The sequence below is a fragment of the Bubalus bubalis genome, chromosome 10 (genome assembly GCF_019923935.1).
Source record: "Bubalus bubalis isolate 160015118507 breed Murrah chromosome 10, NDDB_SH_1, whole genome shotgun sequence".
Lineage (NCBI taxonomy): Eukaryota > Metazoa > Chordata > Mammalia > Artiodactyla > Bovidae > Bubalus > Bubalus bubalis.
The window spans coordinates 9,382,696-9,409,168 of NC_059166.1; the positions used below are offsets into that span (position 1 = coordinate 9,382,696).

A 26,473-nucleotide genomic window follows, 5' to 3' on the forward strand; every position below is an offset into this window, starting at 1 on the left:
GCCATCCAGCCATCTCATCCTCTGGCGTCCCCTTCTCCTCCTGCCCCCAATCCCTCCCAGCATCAGAGTCTTTTCCAATGAGTCAACTCTTTGCATGAGGTGGCCAAAGTACTGGAGTTTCAGCTTTAGCATCATTCCTTCCAAAGAAATCCCAGGGCTGATCTCCTTCAGAATGGACTGGTTGGATCTCCTTGCAGTCCAAGGGACTCTCAAGAGTCTTCTCCAACACCACAGTTCAAAAGCATCAATTCTTCGGCGCTCAGCCTTCTTCACAGTCCAACTCTCACATCCATACATGACTACAGGAAAAACCATAGCCTTGACTAGACGAACCTTTGTTGGCAAAGTAATGTCTCTGCTTTTGAATATGCTATCTAGGTTGGACATAACTTTCCTTCCAAGGAGTAAGTGTCTTTTAATTTCATGGCTGCAGTCACCATCTGTAGTGATTTTGGAAACAGTGTCAGACTTTATTTTTCTGGGATGGTAGGATAAAGAGTCACTAAACAGAATAAACTTCCATTTTTCCTATGAACTTTATTAAGTGCCTAATTGGACCTAATCTGTTTTTTGGGGTTGGGGAGGCAAACGTGAGATCTTAGTTCGCTGACCAGGGATTGAATTTGTGCCTCCTGCATTGGGAGTATGGAGTTCTTAACCACTGAACCACCAGGGAAGTCCCCTAATATGGGTTTTAAAAAGAAAATATTACGATCTACAAAGGATTCACAGTTTCCCACATTCCTTCTTCATTATATTATTCTCGCTGCATCAATCCTAAAGGAAATCAACTCTGAATATTTTGGAAGGACTGATCTGTAGCTGAAGCTCCAATACTTTGGCCACCTGATGGGAAGAGCCGACTCATTGGAAAAGACTCTGCTGCTGGGAAAGATTGAAGGCAGAAGAAGGGGGCAGCAGAGGATGAGATGGTTGGATGGCATTGACTCAATGGACATGAGTTTGAGGAAACTCTGGGAAATAGTGAAGGACAGGGAAGCCTGGCGTGCTGCAGTCCATGGGGTCACAAAGTCAGACAGGACTGAGCGACTGAACAACTCTGTATTCATCCATCATGAGGATATAATTTAGAAAATGTGCTTTTTTATCTTGCTGTGTTAATATTTTTGACCTGACCTGCTTAATTATCATCGAATACTGTCCTTGCCAGCTTCTGCTAGCCTTCTATTCATTTCAAAATTTCCAATACTGATATATAAAGTGAAATATCAGTTTTTACAGAGGAAGAGTGAGTAGCCTTTGATTTTTAATTGAATGATTCTTTAAATTCTATAATGCTTTACAATTTTCAACTTTGACACACACGGTTTCATATAATCCTTTTCCCCCACCCCTTTATTCCCCCTCATTCTTCTCCCCACTGTTAACTACTAGTTTGTTTTATATTATCTTTTTCACTTTATTCAGTTTGTTGTATTTTTTAGATTCCACATATGATATCATACAGTATTTGTCTTTCTCTGACTTATTTCACTTAACATAATGCCCTTCATGTCCATCCATGTTGCTGCAAATGGCAGTTCCCTTCTGTTTTACGGCTGAAGAGTATTCCATCCACATCTTCTCTATCCATTCATCTGTTGATGGACGCTTAGGTTGCTTCCATATTTCGACAATTGTAAATAATGCTGCTATAAACATTGGGGTGCATGTGTCTTTCAGATAGTGAGGTTTTTTTCAGATGTCTACCAGGAGTGGAATTGCTGGGTCATATGGTAGACTGTCTTCCACAGTGGCTGCACCAATTTGCATCTCCACCAACAGTGTCTTTGGTCAAGAAAACTTAGAGGCTTTCTTGCCAACATTTCTGTGTTCTTTTGTTCTTTTTGAGAATGGTCATTCTGACAGTTGTGATACCTCACTGTGGTTTTGATTTGCATTTCCCTGACGATTAGTGATGTTGAGCATCTTTTCACGTGCCTGTTGGCCTTAGCATTTCCTCTTTGGAGAAATGACTGTTCATTCTTCTGCCCATTTTTTAAGGTTTTTTTTTTAATGTTGAGGCATATGAACTGTATATATAGGTTGAATATTAATCCCTTAGGGCTTCCCTTGTGGCTCAGACAGTAAACCAGGTAAACAATCTGCTTACAATGCAGGAGGCTTGGCTTTGATCCCTGGGTTGAGAAGATCCCCTGGAGGAGGGTGTGGCAGCCCACTCCAGTATTCTCGCTGGAGAATTCCATGGACAGAGGAGCCTGGTGGGCTGCAGTCCATGGGGTTGCAAAGAGTTGGACACAGCTGAGCAACTAACACACACACGTATTAATCCCTTATTGGTCATATCATTTTCAAATATCTTCTCTCATTCAGCAGGTTGTCTTTTTGTTTTGTTGATGGTTTCCTTTGCTGTGCAAAAGCTTTTAAGTTAAATTGGGTCCCATTTATGCTTGTTTGTTTCCTTTGCTTAAGGAGATGGATCCAGAAACGACTGCTGAGATTACTGTCAGGGAGTGTCTGGTCTTACATCCTCATACAATTTTACTGTTCATAAAATGCTAGAATATTATACTAAATATGTTCTAAAATAGGTTGTGTGAATATTTGTTCATTATTAAAGACAGTTAGTTTTGCCATATCCATCTATCAGGGATCTTGAATGGACAGGCAGGAACCTTACAGCTATGGGCCACCACCCTCCTTCCCTCTAGAAGTCAGAAGTAAGAAGCAGAGAACCCTGGTCCTCAGCTGTGCCTGGAGAGGGGTTGGAAGGTCTCTGATTTTAGCTTTTGTGAAGCTCAGCTACATCCCCATCCTTGGGTTTTGTGAGACTCAGCTTGATAATAAATTCCTCTTTTTTTGCTTACCCTAACAGAAGTGTGCATGCGTGCTAAGTCACTTCAGTCATGTCCAACTCTGTGTGTGTCCATGGACTATAACCCAGGCTCCTCTATCCTTGGGATTCTCCAGACAAGAGTACTGGAGTGGGTTGCCAAGTCCTTCTCCAGGGGATCTTCCCAGCGATTGAACCCATGTCTCTTACGTCTCTGGCACTGGTAGGTGGGTTCTTTACCACTAGTGCCACCTGGCAAGCCCGTATTTCTACTAATTAGAACTAAGAGAGACTAGATTTATCTGCTGCTGAGGAAACTTTCAAATTACTCAGTGCTTATTATGTGTCATGCAATGTAGCAATGCATGCTTTACCTTATTTAATCCTTAAAAACAACGCCAAGAGGGAGGTATTATCATGATTATTATTACTTGCACTTTATGGATAAAAACATTAAGATTTAGTAAAGTTTAGTAATTTGTTCCAAATCACCATCTATTACGTGGCAAAACTGAGATTCAAACACAGAATTGTTGATACAAAAATATATGCTATTAACCATTATATTATTTATTGAAACACCTATAGGCATATTATGTACCAGAACAAAATATTTGCATTTAAAAACTTTTAATGAAAAATCTTCAAGGATACACAAGAGCAGAAAAATCAGCCTAAGAAGCCCCAGTGAACCACGGCCCAGCTTCTCTGTTTATCAACATTTTGCCAATCTTGGCTCATCTACCCCTCCCCGCCGCCACCTTCTAACTATGGTTAACATGTTGCAATCTTACATTCATATGGTACATATGTCACAGCCGAAAAATCAAGACTGGTGCATTAACTAAACTGCAGGCCTCACAGATTTTCCTAGTTTGTACCCTGTGTCCCTTTCCTGCGTCGCGATCCCATCAGGGTGCGGCTTCACCGCTGCACTGTTCAGTCGCGCTGTCTCCTTAGTCTCTTCCACTTTGTGTGTTTCTCAGTCTTGCCTGTTTTTCTTGGCCTAGATGATTTTGAGGTGCGTTGATCAGGTATTTTTTAGAATTCCCTTAAATTTGTGTTTGATGCCTTTCTCATGGTAAGACTGGGGGTTACAGTTTTTCAGGAAGAAAATCAGAGGTGAAGTGCCTGTCTCATCACATACAGGGTACCTGGTCTCAACATGACTTATTTCTCATTTAATCCTGACCACCTGGCTAAAGCAGTATTTTCCAGATTTTGCCACTGGACAGTTACTTTTTCACTCTGTACAAACTTATTCTTTGGAAGCAAGTCACTAAGTACGACCCACACTCATGACAGGGGACTTAGTGTTACCTGGACTGGCCATAAATTTGGAATTCTTCTACAAGAAAGACCACAGGTGATCTTAAAATATTCCATTCTTCTTTGCCAGTAAATGGTCTAGGGATGGGCATGTGTGATGATTCTAGGAAAGATTTTTCTCCCTGATGAAAAGAAACAATTATGCCAGGAGGAAGCTTCTCCTTGTCTTCTCTGCAGCAAGTGGAGCCCTCCTCTCTTTGGTTACATGTATCCCTTGGAGTGACAGTCACTATCTTGGGGCCATGAGGCGATAAGCCAGGGATGGAAAGTCAATGGTATTGGGATGGCCAGAGTTAGAAGAGGGTTGAAGGCCTTGAAACTATCTACCTCCAGCCTTGTTACACGGGCCTAAACGTCTTTATTTTTATGTCACCCTTAGTTGCTGTTCTGTTGTGCTTAGTCGCTCAGTCCTGTCCGACTCTGCGACCCCATGGACTGTAGCCTGCTAGGCTCCTCTGTCCATGGGATTCTCCAGGCAAGAATACTGGAGTGGGTTGCCATGCCCTCCTCCAGGGGATCTTCCCAACCCAGGGATTGAACCCAGGTCTCCTGCATTGCAGGCAGATTCTTTACCATCTGAGCTACCAGGGAAACCCAAGAAAACTGGAGTGGGTAGCTGATCCCTTCTCCAGGGGAACATCCTCAAAAGCATTCCCAGTTGATACGGGAACCTCATCCATCTTTTTTTTTTTTTTTGAACAACAGTAGCTGTCCTCATCTAGGACATGGCACACACTTTTTAAATAAGTAAATGAAGGGCTAAATTAAGAAGCTATTATAACCATAAAACCATTAATATCACTAAGGCCAGAATATTTGGCAATTAGATTCTATACTTCCATTTCTTCTCTCAAAGAAATACAACAGAGGTATATGCATTCTGCCATTGCAGAAAAAATTTATTAGTATGATTAGTTGACAGCAGCAAAAATTTTTGATGTGTATCAAATTCAAATTTATATATATATATAATTATTAATTTTTAGGACTAATTTATTATTAAATCTTAGGACTTATTAACCAAAATATCTCTTTGCCTTTGATTGAGGAAAATAATGGAATGCCTACCATATAGCAATGAGAATGAAAAACTACCATCCATGCAACAGCATGGATGACTCTCACATGTATAATGTTGAGTAACAGATGTCAGACACAAACGTATACACTGCATTGATTATATTGATATAAAGTTAAAAAAACAAGCAATCTAATCTCCACTGTCCAAAGTCAGAACAGTGTTTATCTGTGAGCGGTGGTAACAGTAAACGTTTCCACGGAAGGGCTCTGGGTTGGTGATGTTTTCTTGATCATGGTGCTGGTTACAGAGGTGTGTTCAGTTTGTGGCAGCTCAGAGATGTGTACATTTATGACACACACTTTTATGTATACTTGATAAAGCTTGCTTTAAAAATTCACCCTGAAAACGTCTACCTCTAGCATCTTATTAATCAACTTTGGGAGTGGATATGGCAACCCACACCAGTACTCTTGCCTGGAAAATCCCATGGATGGAGGAGCCTGGTAGGCTGCAGTTCATGGGGTTGCTAAGAGTCAGGCACGACTGAGCGACTTCACTTCCACTTTTCACTTTCATGCATTGGAGAAGGAAATGGCAACCCACTCCAGTGTTCTTGCCCGGAGAATCCCAGGGACAGAAGAGCCTAGCGGGCTGCCGTCTATGGGGTCACACAGAGTTGGACACAACTGAAGCGACTTAGCAGCAGCAGCAAACCTCTTCAACAGTGTTTCGTAATTCAGTTGTTACAAACAGTATTTCCCCACAGGTTTAGTGTTAGAATAACCGTTTGGGTAGAGGCCAACTGGTAATAATGAAGCTGATAGGCTATTTATTTCCCATTAAACAAGAGCATATAATTATCCCTGTTATACATACACAAGGCTGAAACAGCTTTCAAAAATAAATATAAAAAGATAAAAACATAATTGAGATTAAATTCTACTTTAAATCCATCAGATTGGTGGTGGTTTAGTCACTAAGTTGTATCTGAGGGTGAGGAAAAGTGGCTTAGTTTTAATAAAAATGGACTGTGTAATTCTAATAAAGACTAATGATATTTAAGATTGAAGGGAGATGCATGCAAAGAGTAACATGGAAACTCATATTACCATATGTAAAATAGATAGCCAACGGGAAATTGCTGTATGGCTCAGGAAACTCAAACCCAGGTCTGTATCAACCTAGAGGGGTGGGATGGGGAGCTCAAGGGGAGGGAGGTTCAAAAAGGAGGGAATATATGTATACCTGTGGCAGATAGCTCAGTTGGTAAATAATCCGCCAGCAAAGCAGGAGATACTGGTTCGATTCCTGGGTAGGGAAGATCCCCTGGAGGAGGGAAAGGCTACCCACTCCAGTATTCTGGCCTGGAGAATTCCACAGACTGTATAGTCCATGAGGTCGTAAAGAGTCGGACATGACTGAAGGACTTTCACACACACACACGGCTGATTCATGTTGAGGCTTGACAGAAAACAAAATTCTGTAAAGCAATTATCCTTCAATAAAAAAATTAATTAATTAAAAAAAAAGAGCGAAGGGAGAGGGATGGTCTCAGAAAAGATAAGCATTCAGGTATTTCTTGACAAAGTCGCCCGAACTATCTACTTAATGTTCTTTTACAAGGAATTCCCCACCTCCCCCATCTGCTTGTTCTCATAGTATAGTGATCATGCAAAACAAAATGTGTATGTGTGCTGAAATGTCTTTTTTCCCTCTTTTTCATTGTGCTTTTCTCGATTCAAGGTAACTAAATTTCAGAACCATCTGCTTTATGTATTTTAACATATAATCATCCAAACAAGTTTTGAGGATAACTTTTCCTGTTTTCACAGACAAGGGCTCAGAGGCACAGAAAAACTCAGCAACATGTATGAGATCCCAGAGCTGGAAAGCAGGGAGCTAACATTTGGACCCAGGCAGACTGGACCCAGTCAGGCCTGTCATCACTTTTCTGTAGGGAGAACAGTGTTTTCCAAAAGCATATTCAATAATCTCACCAATAGACCCTTTAGTGTTGTCTCTGCTACAAATGAAGCAGAGCTATGCATACCTGAGAATATGAATTGACCATATTTGCAGGCTGCATCGTTTCTTCATCTTTAAAACCTACCCTTTTCCTGTCTGTAAAGGTGGTTGAGAGAATGATTGCAGTAAAATCAGAAGGCGTATGTCAGAGTTTTTAGTTTCTCTGGAGCTAAGAGAGGTTTAATGTAACTATGAAATTGAGCAAGCACATTATTTACCATCTTTTCAGAAAAGTGTACTACTATGTCAAATCACCTCTATTATAAATGTTGTTTTGTGCTCACTCAGTCATGTCTGACCCTTTGCGGTCCCATGGCTTGTAGCCCTCTAGGCTCCTTTGCCCGTGGGATTTTCCAGGAGAGCATACTGGAGCGAGTTGCCATTTCCTACTCCAGGGGATCTTCCTGACCCAGAGACTGAACCCGTGTCTCTTGTGTCTCCTGCACTGGCAGGCGGGTTCTTTGCCACTAGTGCCCCGTGGGAACCCCCCATAGATAATGTTAAGAACAATATAATCATTAATAACTTTGATTGGCACCTTTGTTGCCTATTATCAGTTAGTGTTCACCAAAACTGATTTCTCAACAAACATTTTTAAGTTAATTATTATGCCTACTTAGGATGCTTGAAATTTTGTAATAATCACACTAAATTTCACAAGGAAATTGGGGTTCCAAGGAATTCAGAAGTTTTGACCTTAGACGGTGTTAAAAAAGGAACTTTCTAAAGAACTTAGCATAATTCTAAAAATCAAGTTTTAGTATACAGGTACTTGTGACTGGTCAACTCTCTTCCATAAATTAACATATGATTCTTTTATGCAGTTAGGAAAATTTAAGTTAATACTACCTTTTCACCTATTTAGGACTTTGTTAAAGACAGCAGTTAATTTCTCCTGTATTCAGCAGCCAACCTCTCCTGTTCTATACAACCAAAGTGTGCTAAATCGAATCGTGTCAACCAGATTCCAAGCAGCAGAGCCTGGGGAAGACGTTGCCTAGATATTTCCTGTTCTCTCCTAGCTTCTCTCACCGTCGGACAAGTCAGCTCAGTGGCTGCCGTGTGGCGCTCCCAGCACTACACCGTCCCATCTTTCTAACGCTGTCTGGAGAAACATACTGAGCATTTGCCCTAACTCCACTTTTTAAACAATTAAAAAGATTTTCTTCCACTTAACACTCTTTGTGGTCACGGTCCAATAGTCTTTCTGGTACTTTTTAAACTCTGATATTCTAAAAAAATTTTCTCTCACTTTCATGTTAAAAGGCTAATGGACAAAAAACCCTAAGGCAAATTGATTTAGACATGCCTGAAATACAAGAGTCATTAACATTTCAGGACAGCTGGAAATCCTAAAGGAAGGAACTGTATTCAACAAGTTGTGGCACTGGAAAAGAGACTGAAAGTCTCTCAATCGTGTCTGACTCTTTGTGACCCCACGGACTGTGGCCTGCCAAGGTCCTCTGTCCATGGAATTCTTCAGGCCAAAGGACTGGAGTTGGTCGTGTTCCCTTGTCCAAAGGATCTTCACAATCTAGGGATCGAACCTAGGTCTCCCACGTTGCAGGCAGACTCTACCATCTGAGCCATCAGGGAAGCCCAATGACTCATCAAAACTGTTTGCACGGTTATGTGAAAATCAAAATTGGGTGGTCTGAGTTATATGGATGGGAATCATGATAAATATGCCAATGGAAGTTTCTAGGTTTAGGAATGCATGTGCAAGTGACTCTGGTACACAGATGCTGTGAATACACACACCATAGGGAGGCAGGTGAAGTGGGGTTTGAGAAGATTCCACCTAACATCCTGAAAGTTCTCTTTTCTCTTGGAAAACTCCTGCTATCTGAACCCATCCTGCTAACACCATCTTCAGGAAGGGAAGCAAAGCCTCCAAAAGGGTCCTTGTGTCTGCCTGCATCAACCACAGAACTAGATGCAACAAAACTTAATCTCATCATGCCGCCTCCACCAAGACTGACTTTGATTCTGTCTGTTCTTACCTTTCTTTTTGAGATAAGTTTAAACAGGGATTGTCATAGGGAAGAAGTCCCAAGTAAAACTGACTTCCTAATAAAAGGACACTTGCCTTAGTAAGAAAATGTGACAAAGTCTGAATAAGGAATGATGAAAGCTGCAAAGCAGCACATACATTTTCCATTTGGTTGTTTCTAATCCTCGGTGCTTTTAAAAACTGAATTTTTGGGTAATGTTACATGGTTCTCCTCCACATCTTCTTCACCAATAGAGCTGGCTGGTATGCAGATATTATTTGTAAAGCACAAATATTACCAAAGTTCCCACCCTGGCATATTGATTTGGTTGAAACAAAACAAATCATACCTTCTCTATCAAACCCCCAATTACTAATAGGAACAAGCAAAAATAAGTATCTAGATTATTAGATTGAGGATTTAAAAGCATATTTCATTATATTTTTAATGGAATAAATTGGCATGAAAAGGTAGGAAAACCAATTACATTTATGGTTTTAAAGTGAAAGTGAAGTCGCTCAGTCGTGCCCAACTCTTTGCGACCCCATGGATAGTAGCCTGCACCAAGCTCCTCCGCCCATGGGATTTTCAAGGCAAGAGTACTGGAGTGGGTTGCCATTTCCTTCTCCAGGGAATCTTCCCAACCCAGGGATCGAACCCAGGTCTCTCACATTATGGTTTAATAAAGGTAAATAAAAGCCAAATTATACCCAACAGTTAAATTTTTTTTTTTTAATTCTAGGGTATATATACTGGGGGCGGGGGTGGGGGGGGGCAGAATAGCACAAGAAAGTCAATTCAGGGCTTTTTTATGAACAAATGATACCCGTCTTTCCCATGAAATGTTTCTAAGCAATTCTGCAAACCAAACCGGTCACATAAGACACAGGATGGTGGCAGTCTCTCACACCTGTTACTTTTAATTCCCAAGGGGTCAGTAGCTAATATTTTCACTTCTGGGTAAGAGAAAAGGCATTCTGGTCCATTAATTCGCCTACTCGCTCCTGGAGGACATTAACCAACTCTGCTATCACGAAGACATGGGTGTCATCAATGTCCTGAATGATGAACTTCTTCCCAAGGGCATTTGACTCGTCCAAGTACAGCAGAAACTGCTTCATGGCAGGGTCACTGTCGAGATAAAACACGTGATGAGACAAGTACAGCAGCAACTGCTTCGCGGCAGGGTCACTGTCGGGATAGAACACGTGACAAGGGGACACCTTGCTGTCTCGGAGTGCCAGCGACCTGAACAATGAAAACTCAGCACAGACTGTTTGAGGACAATTTTAAAAGTTGTAAAGTGTTCCCCCACCCCTCCCCTCTCTTCTCTGCCCCAAGGGCTGACGATTCACAGACGCAGCTTCATTGAGAACAGTTGGTGGAAGTTTAGAAGAGGCCGACAATGAGATTTTAAATAATAATCTGTCAGCAACAAGTGTAAAAGTAAAGCAACAGTCACAACTCTGTAGTTAACAGGGATGCAAAGCACGGCCCTGTTGACTGATTTTAAAAATGTCAAAGACAATGTCTGGCTGGTAATAAATATTCAAGTATTTTTCTCTTTTTAATTCTGAACCTCGTTAAGTCTGAACTATCACTTAGAATCTTTAAAGGAAATTCTAACCAAATCTCTTTGAGCATACTGAGCTCAAAAAAAGAGCTAAATTCAACTCTATTTGGGATTTTTAACTTGGAATAAACAGGATAGTCTTAAGGCAAAGATAAAATTTTTTGGATTTATAGAAATGCTTTTTATAAAAACCTGAATCACAACAAAGGACATAATATACAATAATGTGTTTAGCAAAAGATGAATATAAAATTATGTCCAGTTACATACAGGTTTTTTTTTAATTCTTAGAAAAACATAATCTCACGCAATCTTTCATTTTTTTTGAGGGATGTCAACATCAATTACAAAATACCTATATTTAAATACCTATTTAATTCAAAGAGGTCAGTGTAATTTACTAAAAACTGTATACATCTTATTGCTTTTAAGTACAAGCATAGGTATATGTGAAGCTAATAGGTAATGGATTTCAATTACTAAATGAGTATGGTACATGGCATATTAACTATGAATAAAGTCAACTCTTCCTGAAAAAACGGCTGTCTTAATTACTTTCAACAACTTACCTTCAAAATAATTTTATTAACAACTTACTATGCTCTAAAATTATGTGAATAAATAAGCAGGTCTGCCGATGTCAGAAACAACACAGATTTTAAATTTAGCTCCTAGTGTGTTTGTTACCTTAGGTTCAGAATACTAAGGTTATATTCACCCACTTAAGTTTGGCAAAATTCAGTTAAATTCCATAGCTGATGTATCAGAATGACCATACTAATGTGGGGTATTGATTTGCTCAGAAGTAGCAAATATGCTATTTTAAGTTTTATTCGCTCATTCAATGAAAACTTACTGAATACCCAACATGTGTCCAGTGCTATTGTGGTCTGGGGGATCCTGCAGTGAAGCAAACAATAATTCAGAACCCTTTCTATTGCGGAGCTTACAATAATTGTAAGTGAAGCAAACAATAATTACAGAACCCTTTCTATTGCGGAGTCTAGTGGTAACACTATGACAAACGCACAAAAACCAAGGAATCGGAGTAAGAAATGGCAGTGACGACAGCGACGTGATCTTGGAAGTTTAAGAAGGGGCCTCAGGGAAGGCCTTACTGAGTAGGTGGTATCTGAACAAACATTGGAAGGAGGCAGGGAGCGAACCATGGGGTGACGCAATGCAGAGCTGCCCAGGCAGAGCCAACAGCAAGGCCACAGAGCTGGAGGGGGCAGCCAGGGATTGGGGGGGAGCAGCACCAGATGAGGTCAGAGCTTTATCCTGATTTAACTTACAAACTGACCTGACTTTTAAATGTTAAGGATCATACTGACTGCAGGGCTGAGAAAAGACTGGTGGACAGTGGAGACAAGGCTGGAAGGAGGGAGACCCATTAGAAGGTAACTGCGGTAATCCAGACAAGACACAACGATCTGGACCTCGGTGGTAAAAGCGAGATTGGGCAGCGGCTGAGTGCTAGACACATGCCGAATGTAAAGCCAACATAACTTGCTGAGACTGGACTTGAACTTTGAGAGGAATTAAGGAGATGCCAAGACTTTTGGCCTGAGATAATGGAGAGATGAAGCAGCCTTGCACTGAGATGAGGAGGAACACGGAAGGACAGGTATGCAGGTAAGATCAGGAGTCCAGTTTCAGGCATGTTACCTTCGAGATGTCCTCCGCGTGAAGCGGCTGAACAGGAAGCCGGATATACAATTCTGGATTTCAGCAGTGAAGTCTAGAACAAGGACTCAGTCAGTCATCAGTGTCTAGATGGCATTTAGAGCTGTGACCAAGGAGGGAGCAGAGCTAGAGAGGAGAGTCCAGGCACCAAGCCCTGGACACCCCAACCCCAAAAGGTTAGCAAGGAAAGGAGGAACCAGCAAAACAGACTATAAAGTGACCACTGAGGTCGGAAGAAAACCTGAAGGGTACTTGGAAGCTATGTTAAGAGGATATCCAGGAAGAGGAAGAGCTCAACTGGGTCAAATGCTGCTAATAGGAATAGCAAGATAAGGACTGAAAACTGACCACTGGATTCAGAAAGTTACTGGACCTTCACAAGAGCAGTTTCAAGACGATGACAACACAGGAGAGAATTTTTGGAGTGGTTTCTAGACTGAGAGGAGAGAAATCAGAGAAAGGTGAACAGAGATGTATCTTCTGAGAAATTCTGCTACAAATAGCAGGAAAATCAAGCGGGAGTTGGAGAAGGATATGATTCACAGCGTCGCGGCAGGAAGAGTGTATGGGCCCAGGTCCATGTGATAAAAGACTCGCGGATGTTCTGACTGCTTCCATTTTCTCAATGAAACAAGAAACAAATTGACCAGGTGAGGACAGGGGTGGTTTTTGCCATAAGAGAAGGTGAAATACCACATTCCATTCATTCCAAGATTTTAATTATCTCCCAAACTGGGATGGGACTCGATTTAATGGTATGTGATTTTTCTTAAGAGGGACATAACATACTGCTAAATTTCAAAACTGGTGGACTCTTAATTTGATGAAATACAACAGCTTGACTAGGAAACTGGGAGAACAAATGAACTTAGGAGCTTGCAGGCTACATTTATTTAAGTCGTGAGTTTAGTAACAGTCATGAATTTAAAGTGAGACCGATCAGTATGCTCTCCAGCCATCTAGAGTTGTGGAAGTAAAGGTTCACAACAGGGGGAGGGCTAGACTGAACCGGACCTGGTGAATGTGACTGAGAGAGGGCCAAGGGAGTTGAGGGTCTTTAAGAGGACGAGTACACTGATGGAAGCGAGGGTGTGGGGACCGTGCAGGACAGGGAAGAGCTGGGGGTATCAGCAGACTGCAGGTCTGGGAGAATCAAAGGAGCCACCAGGGAGGTCCAAAGGAACTGTGTTAGCTGCTTAGTCGTGTCTGACTCTTTGCAACCCCATACACTGAAGCCCACCAGGTTCCTCTGTCCATGGGATTCCCCAGGCAAGAACACTGGAGTGAGGTGCCATTTCCTTCTCCAAAAGAAACTATAGACCTAGGGTATTAGAGGGCATGACCTGGAAAGAGGAGGTGGTGGTCAGAGGTGGGTGCCTGAAACAGAGATTTTGACGAGACCGCAATACTGGTAGGTGTGACAATGCAAATGAATGGCGACAGCAGGGCAAGGAAAGCTCACTGGAAAAGGTCAGGGAGCTGAGAGGTCATCAGGGGACTGAAAGGACTGCACACATACATCACTTAAGAATTTGTGGAGTGCTCCTGAAGAGTGACAGGTCACCTTTGAAGAAAAAACTTCAGGGAAGACTTGGGTGTTTGTAGATGATTACAAGAGAGGATTACTGGGTGGGTTCATCAGATTGGGAACCGGGGGTTTTCCTGGGGTTGGGGGAGGATTTCTGGAGGTGACAATGAAAAAGAAGGTAGTCAGTCAGTCAGTTCAGTCGCTCAGTCGTGTCCGACTCTTTGCGACCCCATGAACTGCAGCATGCCAGGCCTCCCTGTCCATCACCAACTCCCGGAGCCCACCCAAACCCATGTCCATCAAGTCGGTGATGCCATCCAACCATTTCATCCTCTGTCGTCCCCTTCTCCTCCTGCCCTCAATCTTTCCCAACATCAGGGTCTTTTCAAATGAGTCAGCTCTTTGCATCAGGTGGCCAAAGTACCGGTGCTTCAGCTTCAACATCAGTCCTCCCAGTGAACACCCAGGACTGATCTCCTTTAGGATGGACTGGTTGGATCTCCTTGCAGTCCAAGCGACTCTCAAGAGTCTTCTCCAACATCACAGTTCAAAAGCATCAATTCTTTGGCGCTCAGCTTTCTTTATAGTCCAACTCTCACATCCATACATGACCGCTGGAAAAACCATAGCCTTGACTAGATGAACCTTTGTTGGCAAAGTAATGTCTCTGCTTTTTAATATGCTGTCTAGGTTGGTCATAACTTTTCTTCCAAGGAGTAAGCGTCTTTTACTTAATTTCATGGCTGCAATCACCATCTGGAGTGATTTTGGAGCCCAGAAAAATAAAGTCAGCCACTGTTTCCCCATCTATTTGCCATGAAGTGATGGGACCGGATGCCATGATCTTAGTTTTCTGAATGTTGAGCTTTAACCCAACCTTTTCACTCTCTTCTTTCACTTTCATCAAGAGGCTCTTTAGTTCTTCTTCACTTTCTGCCATAAGGGTGGTGTCATCTGCATGTCTGAGGTTATTGATATTTCTCCCAGCAATCTTGATTCCAGCTTGTGCTTCATCCAGCCCAGCATTTCTCATGATCTACTCTGCACAGAAGTTAAACAAGCAGGGTGACAATATACAGCCTTGACATAGTCCTTTTCCTATTTGGAACCAGTCTGTTGTTCCATGTCCAGTTCTAACTGTTGCTTCCTGACCTGCATACAGGTTTCTCAAGAGGCAGGTCAGGTGGTCTGGTATGCCCATCTTTCAGAATTTTCCACAGTTTATTGTGATCCACACAGTCAAAGAAGGTAGATACCCATCCTATTTCTTGGCCAAAGGTACAAGATATATTAGAGAAAAAAAGTCAACAGAGTGGTCTCGGGGGAAAGCTAGGTTTTATTATAACAACAACAAAAAAGGGAATTGCGGGAGAAGAAAGATGGAAAGTTGAGAGAAGAAGCTGGGATCCAGGAGGTTCCTGCTCTCACTAGGTTCTAGAGGCTAAAGTGGAAAGGATGGGCTGGGGGCGAGGGGGTGATAGAATTTAAGTGCGGATGAACAGAGCCATAAGGTATTGAATGTAAAATGAATGAAGGATGACCTGGAAATCGGTGGCGTTTTGGGTGACTGAGGGCCTAGGAATGAGAGTCTCAAGGCTGATAATAACATGAAAGAGGAGAGTGAAAAATTTGGCTTAAAACTCAACATTCAGACAACTAAGATCATGGCATCTGGTCCCATCACTGCCCATGCAGGATGGGACAGACAACAGGGTCTTCTATAAATACAAAGAGAGGCAATGTGATGGTCACAGATTTAATCAGATACTGAGGATGTTAAATTTACACCTGCAGTAACTCCCTAATTTTGGCAGTTACACAGAATAAAAATTTAAGTAAGAAATTTTTGTAAAGCAACACCACCCTGAATTGAGAAATCTCACTGAAGTAAACAATCGTACCAATCATCCAATCATCTTACCAATCATACCCAGGCTGTGAAATTAAAAAAAAAAAAAAAAAGAGTTTAAAGAGTAATTCTAGAAAGAATCTGGCAGTAACGAAGCAGCTAAACAGGGCTCTTTCAGATCTTACAGAAATGAAAATGGGAAGGCCCACAGGACGGGGAAACCAAAGCTTCAGCTTCTCTACAACTTCTGTTGTCCTGCTCATACTCTTTGAAATCTCAGCTACCGTCTCAATTGCTCGAAGCCTATACATGTAAAAGGGGGGCTGGGGGTGGGAAGAGGTGGAGAAAGGAAGGAGGGCAGTTTAAGGGGAGACAGAAACCACCCCTTGGCCTCAGCGCTGTGCACCCAAGCTGCTCCCTTGCATCCCTGCGAGGAGGGATGTGCCTGTCTCTCTCGTGGTGACCCTGGTGCCCACTTCACCCCCATGGCCTTTCCTGTCCTGAACTGCCTTAGACCCCACAGGAATCTCAGTATCTCCTACAAAAAGCACACATTCAGAGGCTTCTTAAAAAGACACACTTTAGGTGGCAGGGCATACAATAGTTTCTTGTTAACCCTTTAAAATAAATTGTGGGTCTAATTGGAACAATGAGGAGAACTAAGGACATTATAAATACTGCTGTCCAAATTGATACATTGTCTTGTTACTGTCTGAGTGCAGTGCATTCACAGAAGACACACAATTGACTAGCTACTGGGATTAGAGACAGCAAGGGTGAAGTGGTTATGAAGACTTTCATCTCCAGAAATTTTACAAATAAAATACATCTGCATACTTTCCATTGAATAAAAGTTGAACAAACTGAAACCAAGAAGTGCCAGGGGACTCACATCTGTGCTTTTCACCAACAGGTCAGTGTTTTCAAAATTTCCGCCATTTGCGGACTACCCTTGCCATTTTAGCCATCTCCTATTACACGTGCATTACGTATTACTAAGTCTTGTTTTTTTTTAATTGCCTTTAAGTCAAATTAACGTTTCAGCTTAACTTCACCTGGTACAAAATCACCAGTCATCTTGATGTTTTATTTTTTTCTGATGAATTAATATAGTCATAGAAAAAGTAATTTTGTGTATAACTAAATCACTCTGCAGTAAACCTGAAATTAACATTGTAAATCAACTGTACTTCAATTAAAAGAAAAAAAAAGCTACTCTGATGTAACTTGCCAAAAAGGAGGCCTATTGTACAAACCTTTTCTGTACTGAAACTTGAATTCAATCTATCAAGACCCACTCGAGTTCTCACTGTTGTAGTATACAAGCTCCAACGGAACACTAATCATCTGGAATTTAAAGTGAGATTATACCCCTTGATTCAATTTTATTACCAAATTCTTTCAATAAACAAATATTTACTAAGTAGCTCTCTCTATATATATCTCAGGCGTTGTTCTGGGTGCCCAAGAAACTTCAGTGAATGTAATACGGCCTTGCTAACAATAAAAAGCAAAGGCTCACAAAAGATACTATAAATACTGTGAAAGAATAGGACAGTGGTTAGACTGGTTTGGCCTTAGTTCTGATTTGCTTTTCGTATAGAATGCAGGTGTGGAAGCCAAAAGCGTAAGGACAAGACTGGTCTAATACTACCTATTTCTCCAGATTCTTTGCTCTCGTGCTGTGAACTGGTTGGAATTTGTACCTGTACTACAAATCTTCCTTGCTAAAGCCCTTGCCAAACCAACTGTGATAAGTATCACACCAGAGGTCTGCTCGAGCACCTGGAATCGGACGCAGACATGTGCTGAGCATATGCGGCTTGCTTCAGTAACTGCTGTGGTTGGCTCCACTCGGGAAACTCTTGGTGTGAGGCTGGCAGTCAACGACAAGAGGTGGATCCCCAAAAACAGGAAGTTTCCACCAATCTCATTTTGACAAAAAAATATGAAAATCTTTAGACTCTGGTATTGATAAGCATTGGAAAGAATCTTATTATATTCATGTACTTTTCAATTTTTCAATTCACTGACAGTTGGGACTAAATGGCCAACGTTATACACTGTTTATTTTTTTAATGGAGATCTGTACTCCAATTCACCTAAATGCTTCATACCAACTATGAATATTATGAGATGATAAACAGAAGTATACAGCTGCTGTTGTATTATCAACAGTCTTCCCTTTGGCGTCAAGTATAGACATGAGGGGACTGAAGGACTCGTTCAGGTACCACCATCCCCACAGGCGCACCTACTCATGAAGGAGGGCCACTGGCCCTGGCCATGCCCTTTACGACTCTATTATCGCTTAGATCTGGAGCCTTCTTGAAAGATCTCAATCTTTGGGAAGACAGCTGCCCTTCTGAAAAATTGTTCAGGCTACACTTCAGATTTCACCATGATGGGAAAAAATAAGTTTTGCAAGGATAGTTGTTATTGCCTAGTCATTAAGTTGTGTCTGACTCTTGTGATCCCATGAACTGTGGACTGCGAGGCTCCTCTGTCCACGGAATTTTTCAGGCAAGAACATTGGAGTGGGCTGCCATTTTCTACTCCAGATCTTCCTGACCCAGGGATCAAACCCGGCTGAGTCTGCTGGGTCCCCTGCACTGGCAGGCAGGTTCTTTACCACTGAGCCACCAGGGAAGCCCCTGCCAGGATAGCATCCCTCTGAAAAATAAAATCTAGTCTTGGGGCAAGACAATTCTCCACTGCAAAACTGATAACCAAACTTCAGCTGATTAAGTGCACTGTGTTAAAATCCTTTTGTATGCACAGTTCTGACTTAGGAGATTTGGGGTGAGGTCTGAAAATTTTCATTTCTAACAAGCTCCAGATGGTGCTGGTGCTGCTCGTCTGGGCAATACATGGAAAAACAAGGTGGCAGAAGGCCACTAGTGCCCAGGGACAATTTCAAGGCTGGTCACAAGCAAACCAGTGGGAGCTCACCCCGTCAGGAAAAAGTACCTCAGTTCCTCTTACGAACTTGCGCTCTCTGTTCTTAGTGCTAAAACTGAAAGCCTACCACCAAAACTTTAATGAGTCACCCAAAGTTTTGCTCTTTAAAATGCTTCCCAGCTATCACTAAAAAATATATACGCATGTGTGTAATACAATTCCAACCATCATTCCAAAAGGACTATTTTGGAAACAAACTAAGTTATTCCCAGGTTATTCTTGAATAGGTAAGAATGACAAAAAATGGATATGGGATGGGATTAGGGAGCGTAGCAAGGACAGAAAGACGATGTGATAAAAGAGCCATCACACATCATGAGGGAAGGAAATAAATGTTGGACAATTATTCAGCTATTTGCCAAAAAAAAAAAAAAAAAAGACAGCTAATTTAATATGCCCCTCCTCTCAATAAATTCCAAATGAACTACAAAATATCAATTAAAAGAAAAATATGAAGACCCTAGGAGAGAGGTAAATACCAATCAAATCCAGAAGGAAGATTAAATTTGGAAGAATTGGAAAAAATAAAAGGGAAAAACAGCTGACAATGTGTGGATCCTCTGTGTTAAAAAAAATAACATTAAAAGACCAACCAGAATAATGTTTTTATTTGCTATGACAGAGTAATAAGAAAAATAAAAAACAAGTAGCTCAGAAGTGTTTTCCAAAAGACAACAGCGCAGTATGCTTGGAATTCTGGGATCTAGAGCCGTCCCTTGGCTTTCCCAAGTGAACGTTTCTCTCATTTCTAGCATCTACTTACATCACCAAACATTCTAGTCTCTCATGTTAAAATAGTGAGAGTAACGAGCAGCAGAGTATCTTAACAAATCCTTCCTCGGTGACCAACCCATTTCTCTATCCCTTTGCTTCCCAGGTGGCTCAGATGGTAAAGAATCTGCCTGCAATGCGGGAGACCTGGGTTCCATCCCAGGGTCAGGAAGAGCCCCTGGCAAAGGAAATGGCAACTCACTCCAGTATTCTTGCCTGGGAAATCCCATGGAGAGGGGAGCCTGGGGTGCTGCAGTCCATGGGGTTGCAGAGAGTCAGACACAACTGAGCGACTTCACTTGTTCATTATCAAGACAAACAGTCTCCACTTCCTTTGCTCCCTTCCCCTTTCTGAAGTATCTATCCCACCTTTCCACTAAATTATTGGAGCTCTGATTAAAAAAAAAAAAGAAAAAATCAATGATCTCCAGTGTCTTCATCTTATTCAACCTCTCACCACCACTTAACACAGCCTACTTGCTTTCGTGAAACGTTCCCTTAGGTTCCCTTCCACTTCACTGGCTGTTTTCTTAATTGTCTTTGGTGGTCTCTCCACTCAAGCTAAATCTGCACTATCCATAAAGCAGCCCATTAGTCACACATCACTACTGAGCACTTGAAATATGGCTAGCCTGTGACTATGCTATAAGAGTACAGAAGACAGTGGATTTTGAAGCTCTACTATGGAAATGGGCTACAGTCTATGGGGTCGTAGAGTCGGACACGACTGATGCGACCTAGCAGCAGCAGCACGGAAAAAGACTTAATACAATTCTGAAGTGTTAGTATGAACTTTGAGGATTTTGTACCTGGTGAAATACTTCAGCTATACTGAGTTAAATAAATTTCACTTGTTTCATTTTACTTTTCAGTGTGGCTACTAGAAACTTTAAGACTAAATATGGGACTCATGTTATAGTTCTACTGGATGGTGCTGCCTGAAATGTCAGAATATCCGAGGGTTTGGTCTTGCTCCTCCCTGAACGCTGCCACCAGAGGAACAGTATCATCATCCATATGATGGCTCACATTAGAGGTAAAGAAATGTAGACAGTAATATTTTCAGACAATCAGGGCAGGATTCCCAGATAAACAGAATTATTTGGTGGGGCAAAAAAAAAAAAAAAAGTGGAGACTGAGCAAGACTGGTCCAGCAGTTCAGATTTTCAAACTGGGGATAATTGAGCCCTACTTTAGCTCTAAGGAGCTAACTCTGCCCACAGCTTTTAGTTTTGCCTTTGGAATGTGTGCCTAGTTTAAGAAACCTCCAACTGGCTCTCCTGTTTTTTTCTCTTTTTTAAAGACCAAAGTTTGTGTGACTTTGGCAGGCCCTAAAATTCTAGTTAATCACTGATGACTTGAAAATACAAGCACTGTTCCCCTAAAGAGGGTTAATTTAACATATATGCTGCCTGCCACTGACCAAAATTTGTTGGAAATAACGCCAATTACATCAATTCAACAGAGATGGTGAAAACTGGCACTAGGAAGAAACTTAGCAACAAAATTTGTCCCACTAGTTACTAAGCAAGAAAAATGAAGCTGAGAAAGCTTAAAGACTTGATTCATTCAGATCTTAAGAACAAAACAAAATGGATTTTGGAAACAGTACACATGCAAATCAAGACTCAATGTGCGGATTTAAAACTTAATAAGTATCAAAACTACTAACCATTCTATAAGCACTCCTTTCAAGACGTTGACCATCTTTTCCCAGTCAGAAGGTGCTGATGACCCTAAAAATGCTAACAAAGCCTAAGGTGACAAAATAGAAAAGCATTAACTTCAATATCCTTCAGTGATTTACTTCTGAACAGAGGCAAAATATTAAATGCCAAGACTAAACATGTAAGTCTATGAAAACATAAAGCTAACATTAGGAAAACATCCAGATATTCTGATCTTTTAACAAAATTCAAACGAGTCTATTTGGGATAGTAACAATGCACAAATCTTATTTGCAAACAAACCTACCCCCAGTCAATCCTAATGAAAGCGTAATGGGGCCTAACTCCACAGCAATGTGGCCAATCCGGGTTTAGAACAAGTACATTATTCAAAGTATTTCTTTTTCCCACCTAGAAGTATAATAAAAAGTAAAATTCTCGGAGACAGGAGTCACAGAATGGTAGCTTCGCAAGGGGCCTTAAAAATTATATGGGGGCTCCGGCCATCTCGTTTTACAGATGAGATGGAGCAAAAAGATTTAAGTCGCAGCTACCAGCAGAAAAAGAACAATCCAAGTCTCCAGATCTTGTGTTATATTGCCAAATAAAATATGTACCCCAATGACGTGCGCTCGAAGGTAAGGAACCCATTCACCGCACGCCAAATTAACTCTTATTAAACTTCCACACTTGGGCGCTGGGCAATGCCCCCCTGCAAAAGAAATGCACAGTTCAACTGCCGCGGGGCAGCCGCCCGGCCTCGTCAGAAAGAGACAGGACAGAACCCTGTATCCCCGCAACCTGAAAGACAGGTTTCTGGGACTCTTCCCTTTCCTCCTTTTTTCTTGGAAACCCACAGAGCTTCCACGCACCCCAGGCTCCCCTATGGCTCCGAGGGCCGACGCCACGCACCTTTCCACCCACGGATCCCGCAGCGCCTAGACACCGACTACAGACTGCTCACGCGCCTGCCACGTCATAGCGACCGCGACGTCCTCGTGGTGGGGCGCGCCGGCGGGGAGGAGGGACGTGGGCGGGGCTTCTTGCGGGGCGGGGCGAGGTAAGGGCGGGGTCACGTGTCGCTCGCCGCTGGTGGAGGGGCGGGGACTGGGAGCGGAGGGGCGGGGACTGGGAACGGTGGGCTGGGGCGGGTTCCCCGCGGACTTGCTCCTGCGTGAACTGCCAGGGGGCTGTGGCCGCCTCCGCGCGCCGGCAGGTAAGGAAGGTAGGGCTGGGCTCGTGGGTGGGGGCGGATGCAGGCCTCGGCGAAGCCGGGCACTGCGGAACGTGTGGTGGGCGGCGACGCTGAGCGGCCGGGGCGCCCCAGGGAGGGCGCGCGGCCCCTGGCTGACCCGCTGACCCGGCGCTGGGCGTGAGGTGAGGGCCTGTTTCCCCGCCTCGGCAACCCAGCTCTGCTTTCTCGGTCGCCACCCTCCTCTTAATTCGAGTCCCAGGCCCAGAGAGCCCCTGCCGGTACCGTCAGCCACAGGAAGGATGGTGAAAATGAGGAGGAAACAAGTATCCGCAGTTCAGATCGGAACCTTTCAGACCACAGCTTCTATAGCTGTGACGCGAGAGATTGAATGCTAATGGGTCCTCCGAGCCCGGAGGAAAGACCCAGAGAGTTCTAAAATTACTTCCTTCCCCAGATTCCCGGATCTGTAGTCTAATACTCTGGCCACCTGATGGGAAGAGTCCACTCATTGGAAAAGATCCTGATGCTGGGAAAGACTGGGGGCAGGAGGAGAAGGGGAACAGAGGATGAGATGGTTAGATAACATCACCCAACCTAATGGATATGACTTGAGCAAACTCGGGGACATAGTGGAAGACAGAAAGGGCCTGGCATGCTGCAATCCATAGGGTCGCAAAGAGTAGGACTCCACTTAGCTACTGAGCAACAATGTATTGGAGCTCTATTTGTTTTTTTACCAGTCGAGAAATGAGGTTTCTTGCTTTCTGTTCCTAAGGTGAAATTGTACTTCTCCAATTGTGTGTTCATGTGATTTAGGAACCTGGCTCTTTTATTTATTTCCCTCTTTCTTTGCTTCAAATCTTTCCCGTCCTGTTGGTTTCCATGCTGCTGCTCATGCTCGTTCCCTCCCTCTCTCTAATCTGCCCCAACTCTAGTTGTTCCTAAATATATTCTCTCTCTTTTTTTTTTTCTTCTTGAATGCATTCTCCTCTTTCACTGTCTCATCAGTTCTATCACATCAAACCTCTATTCTTGTGCTCCAGGTGGTGGCCAGATGCCTGCATGTTAATGACCTGTGAGAACTCTAAAGAATTCCTCCCAACCTGAATTAGACCTCACTTCACCGTCACTTCAAAATCTGCTTTTCTTCCCATGTTTTTCCAAATCATCTAGATTTAAAATCGCCATTTTTTTATTCAACAAACATTTTGTGCAGTATATGTCAGACCCTATTCTAGACATTGAACTTACAATGGTGAGCTGGCAACTTAAATATAGGCAGGGAAAAGGACACTAAAAATCAGATAACTAGAAGGTTAACTGATAGGATGTGATAAAGAAGAACTGGAAGGGCTTCGTTTGTTAGGAGGTCATCAAAAATGACCTTCAATTCAAGCAGATTTCTGAATAAAAGAGTAACTTCTACACACCAGCAATAACTGGGAATTTTAATAATAAAAAGATGCTATTCATAACAGTATTGAAAACTGAAGGTATCTGGAAATAGATCAAACTAAAGGTGCATTGTCCTTTAAGGAGAAAATTATAATGCTCTATTGAAACACATAAAAGAAGACCCAAGTAAATGCAGCCGTATGCCATATTCATTGGAGAAGGAAATGGCAACCCACTCCAATATTCTTGCCTGGAGAATTCCATGGACAAAGGAGCCTGGCGGGCTACAGTCCATGGGGTTGCAGAGAGTCAGACACAACTGAGTGACTATCACTCACTCACCATATTCTTGGGGTAGGAAGACTCAGTATTATAAAGATGTCCATTTTCTCCAAATCTACAGATTTGTTGAAATTCCAATTAAAATTGGAATATGGTTTTTCATGGAGCTTCACATGTTGAACCTAATATGTCTATGAAAAGACAGAGCACCCGGAATTCCTAACTCAATTTTGAAGAAAAACTCTCTGCCTTCTAGGTATCAAAACAATATAAAGCCATAATAATCAAGACTCCTGGCTTAATTACTGGTCTTGATTTAGGGACAGGAAAGTAAACCCGTGGAACAGAAGAGAGAGCTTAGAAACATGCTCATATACATACGGAAGTATACCACCAAGTAGTAGTACAGAAGCACAGTGTATTCAGTAAATGATACTGAGCTATGTGGTATCCATATAGATTGAAGACCAAATTGGATTCCTACTTCACATCATTTACAACAGCAATTTCCAAATGGACTGAAGACCTAAGTGTGAAAGACACACCTGAAAAATACTTAGAAAAAAATACAGGCGGCTATGTTGTTTCTGGGAAAGATTTCTTTTTTTGTTTCTTTGCGTTAAATACATATAACATAAAATTTACCATTTTAACCACATACAGTGTACAATTCAGGGATATTCATGTTATCATGCCATCATTACTACTGCTTGTCTACAGAAGCAGAATCACTAACTACTAACTAGTTAGTAATCAAACCTGAGTCTCTTATGTCTCCTACATTGGCAGGCAAGTTCTTTACCACCAGTACCACCTGCAAAGCCCCAAGATTTATTATAAAACTGCAGTAATCAGTACTGTGTGATTTTTACATAAGGGTACACAAATAGATCAATGGAATGCAATGTAGTACAGAAATAGGCCCATACTTATTTAATCAATTGATTTTCAACCAAGGCACAAAGTCGATTCAATGAGGATAGGGAAATGTTTTCAACAAATGATGCTGGGTCTATTGGCTATTCATATAGAGGGGAAAAAAATGAACTTCAACTCCTGTCTCACCCAAATCAAAAAATTAATTTGAGATGGATCATAGGCCTTAATGTAAAAGTGAAAACCAAAAGGCCTTTTAGACAGACCCATAGAATATTTGTGACTTGCAGGTCGGCAAGAAAAATTTCTTAGATAGGACATAGAATGCAACAACCATAAAAGAAAAAAGAATTTGGTTAAAGAGATTTTATGAAAATTAAAATTTCTGTTCATCAGAAGGTACCTTTATAAAAATGAATAGGCAAGTCACAAACTGGAATATACTTTACATATATATGTATACATACATATGTGTGTGTTTATCTCTCCGTCTGTATGCACACACTGTGAGGAAGCCTTGCCATGGCGTTGTATTTTGTTGTTGTTGTTTGTTTGTAAGTTTAAAGGATTGGAAACAAAGTTTGGGTGGGATGCCAAAGGAAATTGACTGCGGAGCATCTGAGTCGCTGACAAGGAAGCGCCGTGTTCTGTAACGTGGAAACTCAGAGGGGCCATCTTTTAAGATGTGGGCAGGTGCAGAAGTGGTACAGACATTTGCTTTTTACAAATTAAGTGACTCACATAAAAAAAAAAGTTGGTTAAAATTAGCTTTGGTTTCTGGTCTACAATGTGGTCTTCTCTTTAATCAGAATTTCCCGTGGACTGGAAAAGACAGGAAAGCCCACTGACTCCTGAACGGTGTTTGCATAGTCTGTCTGGGAAAAGTTGCACTATTCTCTCTCCTCCCTTGTCTATCGTTATCTGTACTCAGTGGAATTCTTTAGCACTCTTCGGCAAGACCTGCTAGATGAGTTCAGTTTTTCCTTCAATTTGTCCTCAGGCCAGCTGTCCTCAGCTTCCACAATAGAGTGGAATGGGGAGGGGTGAGGGAAGGGGGAGTTCCTGTTCATATAGTTGTCTACATCAGTGTTACTATACATTTAATTTTTTTTAATTACCATTTCCTGACTCTACTGTAATTGCACCAAACTCCTGTGTCATTCATACAGAAGGTGTTATTGTTACAATACCCATCAATGATAGAACGACTGTCTCATCATGGATTTCTTTCTCAGCAGAATCTTCCGTTTCCCATATACTGTATGTTATCTTATATGAAGGTCATTACTTTAAGTGATCTCTGAGTCCCACTGCCCACCTTAGGTGGAACCAAATGTTGCAATCCAAAGTGCAGCTCAACATGGAAACTGGTGTCCATATCTGTTGTTGTTGTTCAGTCACTCAGTCGAGTCCAACTCTTTGTGACCCCATGAACTGCAGGACACAAAGCTTCCTTGTCCTTCACTGTCTCCTGGAATGTTCTCAGACTCGTGTCCATTGAGTCAGTGATGCCATCCAACCATCTCA

General features: G+C 42.0%; 2 protein-coding genes across 6 annotated transcripts in view; one reads left to right on the top strand and one right to left on the bottom strand.

Annotated features, from left to right (window-relative positions):
- Positions 1 to 10,054: 10,054 nt before the first annotated feature.
- Positions 10,055 to 22,094, bottom strand: GTF2H5 (general transcription factor IIH subunit 5). The gene is made up of 3 exons (XM_044924048.1): positions 22,071 to 22,094; positions 21,204 to 21,286; positions 10,055 to 10,294 (listed from the first exon to the last, which is right to left on the bottom strand). Exons 2-3 carry the CDS (start codon positions 21,236 to 21,238, stop codon positions 10,114 to 10,116), a joined length of 216 nt encoding a protein of 71 aa, XP_044779983.1. The 5' UTR covers positions 21,239 to 21,286; positions 22,071 to 22,094; the 3' UTR covers positions 10,055 to 10,113.
- A 187-nt stretch (positions 22,095 to 22,281) lies between these two features.
- Positions 22,282 to 26,473, top strand: part of SERAC1 (serine active site containing 1) — a 55,812-nt gene continuing 51,620 nt past the window's right edge. For 3 of the 5 annotated variants that reach the window (XM_025294335.2, XM_025294336.2, XM_044924046.1), the window contains exon 1: positions 22,282 to 22,414. The gene's annotated coding sequence lies outside the window, so the exon portion shown is untranslated. The remainder of the gene's footprint in view (positions 22,415 to 26,473) is intronic. The other 2 variants (XM_006075705.3, XM_044924047.1) reach the window with 1 other exon arrangement.

Excerpts from the sequence above, each read along its gene's own strand:
- GTF2H5 (XM_044924048.1), bottom strand. The coding sequence starts at position 21,238 with ATGGTCAACGTCTTGAAAGGAGTGCTTATAGAATG. Across the intron at positions 10,295-21,203 it reads AAAGGAGTGCTTATAGAATG|TGACCCTGCCATGAAGCAGT; the intron begins GTTAGTAGTTTT and ends TTATCTCGACAG.